This window comes from Telmatherina bonti (genome assembly GCF_933228915.1).
Source record: "Telmatherina bonti genome assembly, chromosome: 23".
In the NCBI taxonomy this organism is placed as follows: Eukaryota; Metazoa; Chordata; class Actinopteri; order Atheriniformes; family Telmatherinidae; genus Telmatherina; species Telmatherina bonti.
In genome coordinates, this window is record NC_136632.1 from 6825396 (window position 1) to 6843092 (window position 17697).

The window sequence follows — 17697 nt, forward strand, 5'->3', positions numbered from 1 at the left end:
TATAAGCTGTTTTGAAGACATTTACCCTGTTTTTATTTTTTTATTTTACTGCTGTCCTCCTGCTTAGTGAAACCACTGAAGATATTCCAGGACCTGCAGGATATGACAGTGATGCTGGGACAACCCATCAAGCTAAACTGTGAAATCTACCCCGGAAATGTTCCAGGGCGTTGGTACAGGAATGGACAGCTGATCCAGCCCAGTGATCGCATCAACATCGTTCATAAGAACAAGTATGCATGATGCTCTTTTGTTTTTGTTTTTTAAGCTTTTTTTGCCCAATTCAACATCATTTTGGTTCCTCAGAGTTCACCGACTTGAAATCGAGGCCAGCTCTCTTCACGATGCAGGAGATTACACTTTTGTACCCGAGGGATATTCCCAGAGCCTTTCTGCCAAAATCCACATCATTGGTACAGAAACGACAGCGTGCCTCACCAGATGAGAACACTTTACATCTTTCTTTTAGCTTTCTGTCATTCCATGATCTTAACTTGACTTTCTTCAGACCCTCCACGGGTACACCTGGAAAGCTTGAACTTCCCAGACAACACAGTGGTAGTGGTGGCAGGTAACAAGCTTCGCTTGGAGATCCCCATCAGCGGAGAACCAGCACCCAGAGTGGTGTGGATGAAGGGAGAAAGGGTGAGCCTCTTTTTAGTTCTTCTCATAAACTATTTGTTTAAACAATCTACAACAGGGATCCTCAATCCTGGTCCTAAAACGCTGGTGTCCTGCAGGTTTTCCAAGTGTCCCCGCTGCAACACAACGGATTCATATCAATGTGTGTTTAGCAGACAAGTGCAGAGCATGTGTGAGTCTGAGTTAGATGTGTTCCAGCAGAGAAAACCTGCAGGACACTGGCCCTCAAGGACCAGGATTGAGGATCCCTGATTGATCTACAACCTTACATTTAACTGTTTTTGTTCCAGGTGATCCTGGATTCGGGTCACCGTGTCCGAGCTGAAACGTACGGCGACCAGACGAGCCTGACAATTGAGGTTACAGAGCGGGAAGACACAGGAAACTATAAAATAGTTTTGCAGAATGAGGCTGGCGAAGCCACAGCCAGCATCAAAATCAAAGTTGTTGGTAAGAGAAACAAACGGGAAAACAAAATCCCAGTGAGATGTGCAATTAGCTGGCTCTTTCCTGAGTAGTTAAAGTGAGCGTTCATCGCCTGCAGACATTCCTGACCCTCCTGACGCACCGTTGGTTCCTGTTGTGGGTGGCGATTGGTGCGCTATGGCATGGGAGCCACCAAAATATGATGGCGGCTCCCCAATATTAGGTAAAACCTACACCATGCATTTTGGCAAAAATGAAATATATTTGTTTATACTAACTTATAAACCTTTTGAAGGCTATTTTGTCGAGAGAAAAAAGAAACAGAGCTCCAGATGGATGAGGCTGAACTTTGACCTGATTAAAGAAACAGCATTTGAGCCAAAGAAGATGATTGAAGGAGTGCCTTATGAAGTGCGTATATTTGCTGTCAATGCCATTGGCGTTTCCAAACCCAGTGAACCATCCAAAGCTTTCACTCCCCTCGGTGAGTCCCCATGTGTGTCCTTAGCAGCATAAACAATAACCTCAGACCTGTTAGTGCCAATTATCTGTCTAGGAAAGAATAATATACCCTTACATAAGAGTTCAGTTCTGCTAACAACACTTTTATAATAATGGGCAAATTATCCGAGTGGTTGTGTGACTCTGCATGTGCGAGTTGCCCTTGGTACCCCAGCTGTTCTCCATCCCAAGCATTCTGACTGTGACCTCTACTGGACATGCAGGAGCTTTAGAGGATATTAAATATGTCTTTATAATGGCTGCCAAATCATCTGCAGATTAGAGGTTTAGGAGATCAGTCCTGTCAGAGGGTTCAATAGGCATTAAATAAGATTCAGAGTGCAAGAATAGACAGCGAGAGCAGAGACTAGTGAGATCTGACATGGCAACCACAGAAAGAGAGTTCCTTTCCTCACGTGTTCATTATGCTCCAAAATAGATGCTCTTATCTTCTTCATATCAGTTGTTGGATGACAAAAGACAAATTGTTGCTGGTGCTCTTGTGATATCTAATCATTTGATCTCCACTCAGCTGTGACCAGTGAGCCCACCATGCTGGTTGTGGATGACGTCACCGACACCACAGTGACTGTAAAGTGGCGTCCTCCTGAAACCATTGGAGCTGCTGGGCTGGATGGATACCTAGTGGAGTACTGCATAGAAGGAAGTGAGTCTTGGAGTCTTCAGTGGCACACACAACAGTGTTGTTGCTCTGTTGGTTACTTGTGAACACATTTAATGGCCATCTTTAGAGGAAAACTCAAAAAGGTACCGGTAAACATACTGTATTATAGTATTAAAGGGGAAAAAAGCCAATGTCCAAAGCCTGGACAACTGATCTTAAATTTGGCCGTTTAGAAGTTGAATATGAAGGAGGTGGGTGTTGATTCAACAGCAGTAGGAAGAAACAGACAGTGAATTGGTTCCTCCAAGTCTGAGACCAGCATGGAGCACCCTCCAGGTTGGAAGTGAGTTTTTACCTCAGGTGAATAAGTTAAAACATCTTATATTCTTATTTACAAGTGAGATTAGAACAGAGCGAGCGACTAACAGGTGGTTTGGGAGAGGTGTGTGGATTTGTATCCGTCTGCAGGAGTAAACAGATTTATCAATCGATGTATCAGCCAGTCTACGCTGCAGCTGTCATCTGTAGGTGTTAAGTGTTCCAAAGAATGAGACTGAAAATAAAAGCAACCAACTCAGTTTGCTTTAAAGCAGGGATCCTCAATCCTGGTCCTCAAGGGCTGGTGTCCTTCAGATTTTCCAAGTTTCCCAGCTTTAAAGTGTCTTGGTTTCGTTCACTCTTGTTGGATAGAGTCAGAGCAGATACTGTTGGAGAAATTATGAGTTTGGTTTGTATGAAGTATTAGACTAATATAGTGAGTGATTGATGCTTAGTGAGCTCAGTTTAGCTTTGGAGGAGAGAATGATTGTTTTCTGTGGTCTGTCCAGCAACTAGGAGTCAAGCATGGTTTATAGTCGGATGTTACTTCAGCATCTGCAGAGAGAGTTCTCTCTCCAAGCTCCAGCGTGTGCTTGTATTAGTTTATAATAAAATGTTCATTGTAAGACGACAGTTGACTCTTAGATGTATTACAACTTCTCAAGACCAGAGTATTTTCCACCACAATACTCTGCTCCCAGAGCAGAATCAGTAGAGGTTGTGTGGGTATCTATCGAGGATGCCTTGCTGACATCAGAGAATGTGTAGCACGCACAAAAAGGGGAAGAGGGGCTATGTCCCCCTTAAGCTTCCCCTATAAGGACACCCCTGGTCAGAGCACCTCAGCAGGCCAAGCAAGACAGGATAAATAGACAGATTAAGAAGGTTTATTGTCTCCTGTGTATTACAAAATGTAGTCCATAGCTACCACCTGCAGTGGTTCTGGGTTTTAATCCCAGACTGGTAAAAACACAAACAACGCTAATAACAAAGAAAGTGAAACACTAAAACCACATGCAATAAAACCATTAAAATATACTCCAATCTAAAATTATACCCGACCACCAGGCAGGTGGAGCAACTCTGTACGACAGGAGACCACTAAAAGGGAACAGATAAAAGTAGTTAAAATGTAAAAACCACTAAAAACAAGTGTGCAATAAAACAGACCTCCCCAAGAGCAGCCAGGGTGAGTGGCTCTTGTTTAATGGTCTTATCAAGGACCCAAAATAACTGTCAATATTACAATGACAACTAAAACTTTATACATTACCACACTTTGTCACTTCCACCCTGCTTGCTCTCAGGTCCACCCTTCCAGGTAAGCAAGACTGTCTTTTATAGTGTCACTGGTCCTGATCACCAATTGGCTGCAGCTGTGACCAGACTCAGCAGAGAGGCAGAGCAGCTCAGCCCAGGTGCCTACACAGGTACCATGACATGTCCTACCATTGATCCCATTTATATACGAACAACCCTGCTTGTTGTCTGGTAGTTGCCTGGGATTGCCTCCAGCTTCCCTGTGACCCTTAATCAGACTAGCAGTATAAAAAATGAATGAACAAATGAATGAAATACCAGTACATCCCAGTTATTGTGCAATTTGAAGGCCTAATTGTCTGTAGATGTTTGACTTAATCCATAGAACAAAAGAGAAAAGAGTTAGAGATAAACATTTAAGTCTGGCAACAAGTTGTTTTACTATTACAAGTTTTATTTTCTCCACAGGTAATGACTGGGTGCTGTCCAACAAGGAACTGACAGAGAAAACCAAGTACACCATCACCGGCTTGAGCCCTGGCTGTAAAATTTTAGTTCGAGTCAAAGCCGTCAACAAAGCCGGAGCCAGCACTCCACGAACTCTGCAGCATGCTGTCCTGGTCAAAGAGGTTGTTGGTGAGCAAAGATGTTTGTCAGCTTCGTTTATCTGCTGCCTGGCTTATAAATCTGAAAATGATTTATGATTTTATGGACAAAATAATCTATTCCTGAACAGCTTGTGGTTTTACTCTACAGAACCCCCAAAGATCCGTGTACCACGACACCTAAAGCAGACATACACTCGCAAAGTTGGTGAAGTAGTCAACCTTGTGGTGCCTTTCTTGGTAAGCTGCCTGTTCTCATCTGGGTTACATGTTTCTGAGCAGAATACTGCACTTATGTTGCCGTATGTGTGTCTTTGCAGGGCAAACCCCGACCGAAGGTCACCTGGCTGAAGGAGGGTCAGCCCATTGAACCTTCCCACGTCAGCATCCGCAACACAGACTGTGATAGCATAATTTTCATTCGCAAAGCAGAGCGAAGCCACTCTGGGAAGTATGAGATGAAAGTGCAGGTTGAAAACCATGTGGACACAGCTGTTATTGACATACAAATTGTCGGCAAGTGAATGCATCACACTCAAGCTTACTGTAATGAATCTGATGTAGTTTATTTTTCAAGTAGTTTAGATATTTCTTTTTCTTTTTCAGATCTACCAGGACCTCCTCAGAGTGTTACTTTTGAAGACGTATGGGGAGAAAATGTTGCTCTGGTCTGGACCCCCCCAAAAGACAGTGGGAATGCCCCAATAACAGGCTACACCATTCAAAAAGCAGACAAGAAGACAATGGTAGAACTCTTATGAAATGTGCAAATGATAAACACTAAAGTTACAGCATAAAGCCACATTTTTTTGTCTTGGATTTTCAGGAATGGTTCACGTGCATTGAGCACTACCATCGCAACTGTATCACCATCACAGAGCTGGTGGTTGGGAACGAATACTACTTCAGGATTTTCTCTGAGAACATGTGTGGTCTGAGCGAAACTGCTACTCAAACAAAAAACAGCGCTCTCATCGTGAAAGAAGGTAACTGTGTGTGTAAAGTATGGAATTAATATAAGATAGCTCGCTAGTTGACGGTATTTGATCAGTTTTTTGTGCACAACTGCAGTTTTAAAAAATTTGGGACACTTTGTAAATCAATCCATTTTCTTAACCACCAGTTAGGGATTGCAGGAAGCTGGAGCCTTTCCCAGCAGTCATTGGGTGGAAGGCAGGGAACACCCTGATCAGGTCTCCAGTCCATAACAGGACCAAACAGAGAGATAAACAATCACTCCTATTCCTAGGGACAATTTATAGTAACCAATTAACCTACCATGCATTTCTTGTGATGGTGGGAGGAAGCCGGAGTACCCGGATTAAACCCACACATACATGAGGAGAACATGCAAACTCCACACAGAAAGACCAGTGTTCAAACCTCACCCCTCCCCAGCTGAGAATCACACCAGCAACCTTCTTGCTGTGAAGCCACAGTGCTAACCACTATGCCACCATGGATCCCCACTTTGTAAATTTTAAATTAAAACAGGATGCAATGATTTACAAATCTCATTAACTCGTACTTTTTTCCCAGGAAGACATAAATGACAGATAGTGGAACTTATCATTTCATAGAAAAATATTAGCTCATTCTGAATTTAATGGCAGCAACACATCTGTAAAAAGTTTAAACAAAGCTGAAAAAGCAAGTGGTGTAAAATCACAGAAAACTGGAGAACTTCATGACTAATTTAGGTTCATGAGAAACATATCTGCACGTAAAAGGAGCATTTCAGAGCCTCTCAGATGTAAAGATCGGCAAATGTTCACTAATCTGAGACAAACTAGGTCTTAAAACTGTGGAACTATTTCAGAAAAAATGTTCCTTAATGTAAAACTGTGAAGCCTTTTAAAATCCCATCATCTACAGTTTAATATTATTAAAAGGTTCTGAGAATCAGGAGGAATCACTGTGTGCATGGGACAAGGTCAAAGGTCAAACATGAATGCTCGTAATCCTGGGACCCTCAGGCGGCACTGACATGATGAAAAACAGACATCATTCTCTACTGTAAATAGTTGCATGAGCTCAGGAACATCTGTTCGCAGCAAGACAACCTCTTTCAGGGAAGATCTTGCAGATTTCAGCAAGACAATGCTGAACAACATCCTGCATCCATCACCACAGCATGTAGAGCAGCTAGAGCCCTGCATCAGACCTGAATGGGACAACATTCCTCGCCTAAAATTCCAGCAGCTGCTCTCCTCACTTCCCAGATGTTTACAGACATTAGTTAAAAGAAAAGAAGATGCTAACGATGCTAAACCTCATCTTAGAACTACTATTTAACCTTTTCATGCATAGTGACCATATAGTGGACATCTAATTACAAGATTTTTTTTCTTGCACATTCATGAATGAGGATGGTATTTTTGTAAATAAATTACTTCAGGGGATGTTAATAAGGCATCCAATATGTTTCCACTCACTGGAGAATTAAATTATATGACATAATTTAACATAATGTAACTATGCAAGTTTGACTTTGCAAAAAATAGGAAAAGAAAGTAATACAGCTATATTTCATAGAATATTTACATAATATAATTATGATTATATATTATTTTATAACTATTTTATAGAATACATCATGATAAATTCTAAATATCACTAATAAACAAAAAAGTATCATTGCATATGTCTGTACAGGTCAAATACTGTATTAAAAAAAATGTTGCATTGTTTTTTATTAATTCATGCATGAAAGGGTTAAAGATGTTTTGCTGCATCAGAGTCATATCAGCTCATAATTTCCACGAAACAGTGAAATGTTTCAACCTCTGATATGTTGTTGATGTTCTATAGGGAATAAAACGTGGATTTCTGATATTTCCAGAGCCTTCACACAGTGCCTCATGTTTGTTTTGAGTCAGAGTCGCATGAGGTTTGAGGGAAGTGTGCTTACCTGTTGAAATATTCACTGACTACATGTTTTTACTATATTTTCTGACCTTTAGTTTTAATGTGGGAAATGCTTCTAAAGTTAACGCTTTGGAACAAAATACATAAAAGTCCAGAAATTTTTTATTTTTTCCGCAGCTGCTGTCAAAAAGGTACTGTCAGTGATCTTTTCCACTCTTAAGTGAGCCAGATTAGCAGTCTCACTTCTAAACCTCTCAGGGTTTGGGGATAGAACTGACAGGCCCTTAAACACAGGTGCTTTAGTTGCAGCAGATAATAAATAAAAACATTTTCTTTCCCTCATCACAAAGGGAATTTCCCACATGATACCGCTCAGCGACAGTATCATGCACAACCCCATTCCTTTACCCTTACCCCCACAGGCATGCAGATGAAAGCGCCAGAGTACAATGACCGCGACGACAAGGAGGCGCCAAAGTTCACGCAGCCGCTTATCAACATTTTTGCCATCGCTGGGTACAATGCTACTCTGAACTGTAGCGTCCGTGCTAACCCGAAGGTAAGGTGGTGGAATAACTCATATGAAATGTTTTTCTGTTTTTAATACAGAGACAACCTCTGTTAGATATCTGAGAAACCAAACTGAGATTTTAGTAACTCAGAAAATGTGCACGTTTTTCCTGTATGTCCAAAGTAGCTTGTAAAGTTGTAATAAGCCAAAATGAGAGATTAATACAATCTGAGGGGTCAGTTATGATGCTCTAAGCTCATCCATCACGATGCCGCTGACTTTTTCTGTCCACCTGCAGCCAAAAGTGATCTGGATGAAGAATAAGATAACTATCCTGGATGACCCGCGCTATCGTATGTTTAGCAACCAAGGAGTCTGTACTCTGGAGATCAGGAAGCCCAGTCCTTATGATGGTGGCTTGTACACCTGCAAGGCCATCAATGACTTGGGGGAGGCCCAAGTGGACTGCAAGTTGGAGGTCAAAGGTCAGTCTGGACCAGGAGGCGACCTTGGTGTGCCTCGTGGGTACATCTGCGTATCTGAATCTGGTTTCCCAAACCTTGCACCTTTACTTCTGAATTGAAATAAAAAAAATAAAGTACATCCTGTTAATAGTTATTCCTTTCTGCACTGAAAGACGATCAGTAACTCTTTTATGATCACAATCATAATCAATCACTGTAAAAGAGAGAGGCATCTTTTGGGAAACCAGCTCCAGGATCCCGTAGCGTTTAAAGCGTAGCGTTTCAGTCTACTGAAGGAACGATACAGGAGGTGGACATGTAAGTATTTGCACAGAGTTGCACCAGCTTTTCATAAATTCATCACTTCATTGGTGTGTAAGTGTTTTAAAAAGTTCTGAACTTGAGTTGCACTTGTGTGGACACAATGATGTGTCCAAGAGTAGTTTCAGAAATGGGAAATCTGAGTGTTTTAATGACTCTGACATCCACTTTTTGTTGTTTCAGATTAGCCAAACAAACCATTTACCCTCTTTCACTTAAATATATCAAGCCAAGATTATCTTTTCATGCTGTGGGCTTGAATAAAGGTATCCAGATTTTTATTGGAAGAACCAAGAAATAAAAGTCCAGTTGCCTTTTATCGAGCTGTAAGGACTAATATGACCTGGCTAAGAATCTAAACTAATGTTAGTTTGACTCCCAAAAGATCTCTTGTGTAAATTATCTGAATTTATGGAATATATGGAATGCAATATTCAGACCAAGTGTATATTTAAAAAATAAAGTCCTTTTCCACAAAACAGAATTACAATATTTCTAATAACTTCAATACTTTATTTGGAAAACCTATCAGATCTTAAAATGAGATGGTATATTGTTTACCATATATGTCCATTTTGAATGTAATATAAGGTGCTTTTTTCATTGAGCAAAGGGATTAAAAAACAGACTAAATATGTGAGAACATGTTAGAATCTAGTTTAATCTCTGTAGGCGGAAGCCAAACCAAAAACCAATACTGAATGGCTGTGATCTATAAACCTCAAACCTTTTAAAGAGGCACAATTATGTTGTGGAAACATCATGTCAAGATTCTACCTATAATAAAACTAAAATTCAGAAACAAGAAACCATCCTGCAGCTTTTCCATGCTGGCACATGCTATCGGTGTGCTGATTGAGTAAAATGTGCCCACACAGTGGATGCCCACTCAGATCTACTCTATTTTGGGCATCTGCTCTTTTCCTGCAGAGAAACCAGCAGACAACCAACACTAAGACATCTTACCAGCACCTTCACATTTAAATGGTTTGGATTACACCACCAGGGGTGTCCAAAGTTGGTCCTGCAGGTTTTCCATGTATCCTTGCTTCAACACACCTGGCTTCCATTAAATAGATCCAACAGCCTCTGAAGTTCTGCACAATGACTGATTAATTTGAGTCAGGTGTGTTGGAGCAGGGATACATGGAAGACCTGCAGGATTGTGGCCATCAAGGTCCAGAGCTGGACACCCCTGGATTTGACTGTAGAGGAGGGACACAAAGTTGGAGAAAAGTGAGTCGAGTATCATTTATTGCCAGCAGAAACACTGCAGTATGAACACTGAGGAGGATTCGCTGCGGCTTCCAGGAAGCTAACACAGAAATAAAATAAAAATAAAAACAGCTGCAGAAAGAATAGAGACACTGATGTCGGATGCCTTTTTCCAGCAACAGCTTAGTCGTAACTCTGCCAGGTTAAAAGAAATTACAGCATCTTTCACATTATTTGTTCCCAAAAATGTAAAAAGTTTCATCATAGTAGAAAATCTTTCGAGATATAAGGCAGCTGATCAACTTTGCTTCTGTAGAACTGACTTGTGATGGGTGCTTTTTCTCTGTAATGTAGATTAAACTTGTGGAAATCTGGTGCAACTGGTTGCTCACCACTATCAAATCAGACAAAAAAATTACCTTAAAAATCATATTAATAACAACAGTCTGTCCATGTGTGCTTTGTACACATAATATCTGATGACACTTTTTCCATCACTCCAAAGTTCAGATGTTTTTATCCCTTGTGTTCTCACACAACTCTTTCCAGTCCAGTCCATCCAGCCATCCTGTTCATCATCACAGCCCACGACCTCAACGCACAGACCCGTGATGTTTTTCTCCATCTTAAACTATTCCCCACAGATTCCAGTGTCCTTCTATATGCTACACAGTTAACTCCTCATATAAATATATCAGTAATAACTCACCAGTATTCCCTGGTGCAAGCATATAACTCCATGTAAACATTGTGTTAACCCCTCTTCTCTTCTCTCTCCCCCAGTCCAAACTCAAGAATTGTGAATTTATGTTCTCATATAAGGTAAGCTTTCATATGGTTTTGGCATATGAAGCTTATATCATTCATTATGCATCTTTCAGCCAGCCTGTGTAACCTCGCTTTCATCAGTTAGCGGCCTTTAGCGGCTGTTCATCCACATGAAGTCAGGATCCACAGAAAGAACATGTCACATTTGCATGACAGAGGTCACTTAGCTGACTGACCTAACTCAGTTGGAAAGATTTTAACTCAGCGCTAATGTGAAATGATGTGAACTCAAAGAGGATCTCTTATGTAACTTGCAACAGAGTGAAGGTAAGTAAAATGTTTTCCAACTTTTCTAACCTTTGCTGAGGAATCCAGACGGTTGTCTGTGGAAGTAGAGATGTACGTACGGACACGCTGGCTGTTGCTGAACTACATGATACTTTCATTTGGTGTTTGGACCTGCCTGATGAGTGGCGTTTGCATCAGACGAGACAGCACAGTTTTTCTTGTTTGCTTGCTGCAGATAATTCATGGATATATAGTTTGTTCAGATTGTAGACCTGTGATGTGCCTGGTTGTGAAATAAACTGTGCTTCTCCTGTAAACTGGGTACCAGTTCCATACTGCTCTGTATTGTCAGCTTTATACGAGTGCTCTTGTCATTGTTGTCAATGAATGCACGATGAAATGCATCAGTAAACATAAACACGTTGTGTTTCTGTATTTGTTTAGGCGAATATGCTATAATAATAATAATAATAATAATCTCAAGTATGCACGTTTTAAGCCATGCTCAACGTTTGTCTTTAATGTTTTTAAAGTATTTCTGATCAAAGAAAATGTTTTGGTACAAACTAAGAAAATATTTTAAATACTTTTGGATGAATTCCGATGTAGTTCAAGCATAATAATCCCCAGAGAATATATTCTGATAGGGATTAATCTGATGCTTTTCTTCTCCTGATATTTTTTTTCTCGTGCCACTAATTCGGTCAAATATTTCATTTTTATAACCCCAATTACAAAAAAGCTGGGATGGAAAAAAAAAAAACAGGACGCCAAGACTTGCAAATCTCCGAAACCCAAATTTTATTCCCAGTAAAATATAAACATTAGTTGTTGAAACTGAGACATTTTACCATTTCATGGGAAATAAGAACTCACCATGAATTTTAGGCAGCAATGCATCTTTAAGAAGCTGAAACAGAAGCAACACAAAGGCTGGAAATGTGATCGGCACAAATAAAAAAACAACTGGGGGAGAATTTGATAAGTAACTAGGTTAACTGGTAACAGGTCAGTAGTATGACTGGAAAAAAGGGAATATTTCTGAGAGTTAAAGTTTCTCAGATGGAAAGATGGACAGAAGTTAACCAGTATGAAAAACCGATTTTAAAAAATAGTTTAAATGTTTCCTTTTACATCAGAGTAAAATATGTTCCTCAAAGTAAAATTTAAGAGTTTATTTTAATCAAAAGTATGAGAGAACTGGGAGGAACGTCTGTTTGCACAGGACAAGAAACATGGTAGAAACCAGATTCTGATCTTTGACATGGATGAGATGTAAATTTTACATAGCATTTACATTTTTTTTAAAATTTTTTATTAAATATTCTGGTTTGCACATATTAAGATGACTGCTGTGGTACAATTTATCCTAAATTTGCCATGATTTTTACTACCAATGATTCCCCAAAAACCTGCATGATTCAGTTTATATTTTTACATCTATTGATAAATCCTTTTTTCTCACATTTGCAAAAACTATTTGCAATAAAACTGCATATAGGTGTCATAGATAGGAAACAATGTATGTTTTAATTTAGTCATTATAGACTATGAAAGTATGAGTAACTAGAAAAGCAAATATCCGCCAATTGTAATTATTTGTCTTCCTATGATGGAAATTTCAAAGGCCCCCTAATTTTTTCATATTCTGGATCATAGTATCCGGAATAATTCCTTTTGCCTGGATCAGTCTTTGGTATATTTTAAAAACCTGTTGGAAGCTTGTCCTGTATTTTGTTCCTAAGTGCTCCCACCATTTTCATTGGTGTTACGGCTCAAATGTTGAAAAACGGCCCGATGTCACAATGTTAAAGAATCCGTCAAAAACTTCCTGGATCCAAACGGTGATCCGGATCACCACCAAAATTAAATCAATTCTTCCTTTTCATATTTCCAACAACTCCTGAAAAAGTCATAAAAATTCGTCCATAACTTTTTTAGTTATTTTGAACACAAACAAACAGATAAAGGTGGGTAAAAACATAACCTCCTTGGCGGAGATTAAAATACTTATAGTGTTTAAAGAATTAATCCAACTCACTTGTGGTCTCCAGACAAAGTATTTATAAATTCTGTAATAACAGAATACTAACATTCATGGTACCCAGAGGATGATCCATATAACACAACTGATTCTCTGACTTCCGTCATTTACCACCATTTTTTAATTCAACTGAAAAAACATACAAATTTCCAGCCCTTTTTTAAATTATTGTAAATCTTTATGAATACATGCAACCCTTTCCATCTACCTCTTTTATTACCAGTTATCACTAAGAATTTTTTTTTATTTTCAAGCTTCTCTAAATTTACATCAATTTTAATAGGAGCTTCCTGCTGGATTAGCTAGAAATTTAACTTTATTGATTGCCCCAAACAAAGTGTCTCAACAAGTCTACGACACTACCTCCACTAAGTTAAAACCAAGTCACACATTTGTTCATTCCTTTTGCTACATCTGATACATCATTTGTCACAATATTATGATTATATTTTCTATAAATTTTCCTATTAAACTCAGCACAAACATCTCTGGTTACCAGTGATTTTTTTCCATACAGTACCACATTTACCACATTTTGCAGTATATCTACTAGAGATGTCCGCTATAACTTGCATATCAATATTGTTGGCCAATATCAACATTAAAATGCAATATCAGAAATCATCGGTATCAGTTTTTATTTTTTAATTACATAACTTTACACAACATGCACATATTATGTATCAGACTCTTCAGCTTCGTCTCCTCTAACTCTACATGACAAAATATAAGAGATGTCATGTATAGGTTTCTAGATATTTTTGTTTGTCACAACTCACTCCAAAAGTATTAGTATCGGCTGATATCTGTATCAGAAATTAAGAGTTGGATAAAATCAATTTATCAGATATAATTTTTTTTTTTTAAAAAAGCCAATATCAGACATCCCTGATATCTCCATCTCTGCTGTGAATTTGGTGCTTGCCATCAATATGCTGATAAGGAGCATGAAAAACCTTCCAGCTGTTAAACATCAGCATGTTTGCACTGTCAGAGTCCCCCAGTTGGAAGTATATATCTCTGCTTGTAAGGACTGAAACTTCTTTTAACCTGCAAAACATCCCATACTAAGACAATCAGTCTATATGGAACTGGGTTAGATGGATTTAGAAGCTGAGTGTGCATTGTGGTGATCCGCTGTTTTCACCATTTTTCTTCTCTCTCTTTTTGTCTTTGCGAGCTGTTGGCATCTGCCCAACGTGGTTCTCTTCAACTTTTCCCTGCTTCTCTTCCCTTCCTCCACTCTTATCTCTACATGTGCTTCTATCCTTCCCAGCAACATTGTAGCCTTTCCTCTTTTGTCCCGTAGGAGGCTTCACTTTCTACGAGCTCATGCAACGCGGCGTGCCTCTTCACCTGATCGATAAGTACATGAACGAGACAAAGATTGTTGAGCAAGAGAAGTAAGACTGCACACAGAGCAATAAGACACGGTGCAGGCATCAGCCATCATTAGCGACCCTCTTCTCACCCTCTGATGCTGGGATAACAATAATGGATAAAGGGATGACGGGGGTGTGGGGGAGGACGTACTGCTCTGTAGTGTGGCATGCTGTGTGCAGGTTTGAAGCTTGAAAAAAGACACTTCATCTTCTTTATCACCTTATGTTTGAACGACTTTGTGTCAGCTCAGATGCATGTCAGCAGTGTTTTGGTTCTAGCTTTAATAAAGACATGTTGTGTGTACAAAGAAAAAAAAAGCACCAACAGTGACTCACACCTACAGTATTGCTATTGGATTTTTTGTTTCTTTTTTTGGGGGGGGTGGTAGTGTTTGCTGAAGGTGATGCTTATAGTTTGAGATCTGCAAAAAAAGAAAAGGGAATATACAGAAGGATTGGTGCTGGTGTGCTGTCAGTGTGCTTCTGTATGGCAAGGAAAAAATACCAGACTTGAGTGATGTTGGCAAAAGAAATGCGATGATTTGAATCATTATTTAATTTCTTTCTGTGCAGGTTATTTAAATATGTGAGAAAAATGTAGAGGTTTACACGCTGTCCATGTTCTGCATGATATTGTGCTTTTTTGACTCATATTTGGCTGAGAGGTTCAATCATCTGTGCATGCCGATACCTTTGTAATTATCACATGTGCATTACAATAAACCTGACATTTGAAAATTTGTTCTTGTTACTCTGAGGGATGCTCTTGCACAAATCTGCTTTTACACAAAAGTTTTAAAAGCTATTTTCTCACCCACTTACTCCAGTTAAGGGTTGCAGGGAAGCCTATCTCAGCAATCATTGGGCGAGAGGGAGGAAACACACTGAACATGTCACCAGTCCATCACAGAGACAAACAACCACTATAGGGACAATTTAGAGCAACAAAGTACAACGACATATTCAGAAGGAAGAATAAGACCATTTTTCAACCAAGGGGTGGAAGAAATTCACTTTTCAATTATTTTAACATTGATCACTGCACAACTGCCAAGTTTTCCCTGGACAGACCAACCAGTCTGCAACAGCACTGACTGTAGGCAGGCCCAGTCAATGAAGAAAAACTGTCCTAGGAAAGGAATGACTGACATTACTGAAAATATAAACATAAAAAAGAATGTTTGGTAAACATAAGTATAAACAGGGGAAGCACTTCAAAACTTAAGGAGCTAGTGCCTCCTAACAAAAGTCACCTAACATACAAGTCTTTGGCTGGTGGGAGGAAGCCAGAGTACCCAAACTCCCAGCAGCTCCCCCCAGTCCAGGCTTGAACCAGCGACCTTGCTGTGAGGCCACAGTGCCAACCACCACGCCAACATGCAGCCCCAGAAATACTAGAAATAGAAAAGACCTCATTACATTAGAAAGCCTTATTTTTGTGACTTTTGAGCACTTTATCATTTAAATATTTCAACTCTCTACCAGATGCTTTAAATACTTTGGAGAGCTGTGCATCACTAATAAGCCCCATAAAGCAAAACTAGCCTGATCCATCCACTTCCTCATGCAACTCCAACTCCAGTAGTTGGAGTTGTATGAGACAGACTGCAACGATTTGTAAATCTCATCAACCATATTTACATGTTAGACGATGAAACTGAGTCGTTTTACAATTCATGGGAAATATTAGCTTATTTAGAATTTGATGGCGAGAAGACATTTTTAAAACGGAACTGGGCAACAAAAGAAACAGGAAGAGCATTAGAAAACTAATCAGGTTAATTGGAAACACACCAGTAACATGACTGGGAACAAAAGGAGGATTTCAGAGACGCAGGGCCTCCCAGGTGGAAAGATGGACATCTTTATAAAGACCATGCTGGACCACATCCTGCATCATCACAGCAGCATGGTGGAACAGGAGAACTGGTCTGCTGCAGTCCAGTTTCACCAGTACAAAACATCTGGAGCATCATGGAAGCAGTTTTTTTGTTTTACATAGCTGAAAGGACATGTAATGAAATTTAACACACTTTATTAATGGGGAAATTGTGTGCTAGTATTGTTGTAGTAGTTTTTTTTTTTAACATTACACACCACATAAATAAATAAATAAATAATATAGGTTTTTATTAATCCCATTGGGAAATTGTTGTTGTTGGAGCTTAAGGGCTGCAGGCCCTGGAGTGGTTCATCCGCATTGCCAGTCTGGGACTTGAATCTGGGTCCTCCAGCCCCAAGTTCACCTTTTAACTACCAGACTCCTTATTACATCATTTAATGTAACATGATAGGTAATTTTTCATCAAGCATCACTGTATGAGATAGAGACTCCTCTTTTTTTCTTGGGGTATATACCGTGAGTGGATACTTCAGTCACATCATCTGTAGTTCTAGAAATTCACCAACAACAGTTAAAATCCACCGTCACCTGCCACGATTTCATTCATTGGTTTGTGTTGTTTCGTCTGTTAGTAACATAACTCGAAGGGAACAGACTTTGATTGCATTTTTAGGAAAATCTAAGACATTAAACCCAGAACAAGTGGTTAGATTTTGGGTCTGATCCAGATCAGCGCCTGCATCAGGAACTTTTTTAAGAATTATTTGCTATAGGGAGATAAGGATAATTTTGCCATTAGAGCTTCCAGTGCTGCTGCCTTTTATACTTTTTAATGATTAATAATCATTTTCACATTCTTTAATGCTTTTAATGTTTTATGTAAAGCACTCTGAATGTTCTTGTACATGAAATGTGCTAAACAAACTGTATTATGTTTGTGTGTATATTCCAAAAATGGGCTTTTAGTTGATTAATTCTAATAATTCACTTTTGTTTTTTATCAGAGAAAGAGTAGTTTGAATACAAATACTAGTTATACAGCAGCAAAAATAGTCATTTCATATGAGGTTAACATGCCTGTGGTTTACATCCGGTACTGTGACATTTGCAACCTATTGTTCTATAAATAAACCTGTTCGTTTCACTTAAATATTAAATATTTACTCTAAAAGGCTTTTCTTTTGTTCATGAAGTTGGATTTCACGGTGTTGATTATGAAGCAGGAAGCTTTGGATGAAAACTTCCCACTCCATGATGAACTTGCACAACCAGTCAGACTGGTATCATTCTGGTGCAGAAAAAAAGATACTTTCAGTACTGAGAGGCCCGAATAGTCAGGATATCCACGTGCACAGTGAAGGCATGGTCAATGCATCGATTGTCATCTAATAAACATCTTTAAAAATTCTGATGGTCATAGTTGTCCGGATCAGGTTTAGAAAACTTTTGTTGAGAGGGCCAGGCGGGGGTGCAGAATATTTAAAAAAAAGAGCTGATATTACAACTGAAACAATCATTTAATGATCATTTAACAAGGGAAGCAAAATCTTTAAAAGCAGATGGATAATGATAGGTATAAATGAACAATTGTTTATTAGGATTATTCTGCATTGTAT

General features: G+C 39.2%; 1 protein-coding gene across 6 annotated transcripts in view; it reads left to right on the plus strand.

The window, feature by feature from the left end:
• The window catches only part of mybpc1 (myosin binding protein C1), a 41166-nt gene extending 26190 nt beyond the window's left edge, over positions 1 to 14976 (plus strand). For 5 of the 6 annotated variants that reach the window (XM_079263318.1, XM_079263320.1, XM_079263321.1 and 2 more), the window contains 15 exons: positions 68 to 233; positions 307 to 413; positions 509 to 645; positions 933 to 1092; positions 1187 to 1291; positions 1364 to 1552; positions 2102 to 2236; positions 4241 to 4408; positions 4529 to 4617; positions 4698 to 4893; positions 4984 to 5123; positions 5204 to 5363; positions 7668 to 7804; positions 8055 to 8241; positions 14166 to 14976. In XM_079263318.1, coding sequence (XP_079119444.1) covers positions 68 to 233; positions 307 to 413; positions 509 to 645; positions 933 to 1092; positions 1187 to 1291; positions 1364 to 1552; positions 2102 to 2236; positions 4241 to 4408; positions 4529 to 4617; positions 4698 to 4893; positions 4984 to 5123; positions 5204 to 5363; positions 7668 to 7804; positions 8055 to 8241; positions 14166 to 14263 — 2174 coding nt within the window. In that variant the 3' untranslated portion in view covers positions 14264 to 14976. Of the gene's footprint in view, positions 1 to 67; positions 234 to 306; positions 414 to 508; positions 646 to 932; positions 1093 to 1186; positions 1292 to 1363; positions 1553 to 2101; positions 2237 to 4240; positions 4409 to 4528; positions 4618 to 4697; positions 4894 to 4983; positions 5124 to 5203; positions 5364 to 7667; positions 7805 to 8054; positions 8242 to 10539; positions 10579 to 14165 lie in introns of all 6 variants that reach the window. The other variant, XM_079263319.1, reaches the window with a different exon arrangement.
• The last annotated feature ends 2721 nt before the right edge of the window (positions 14977 to 17697 follow it).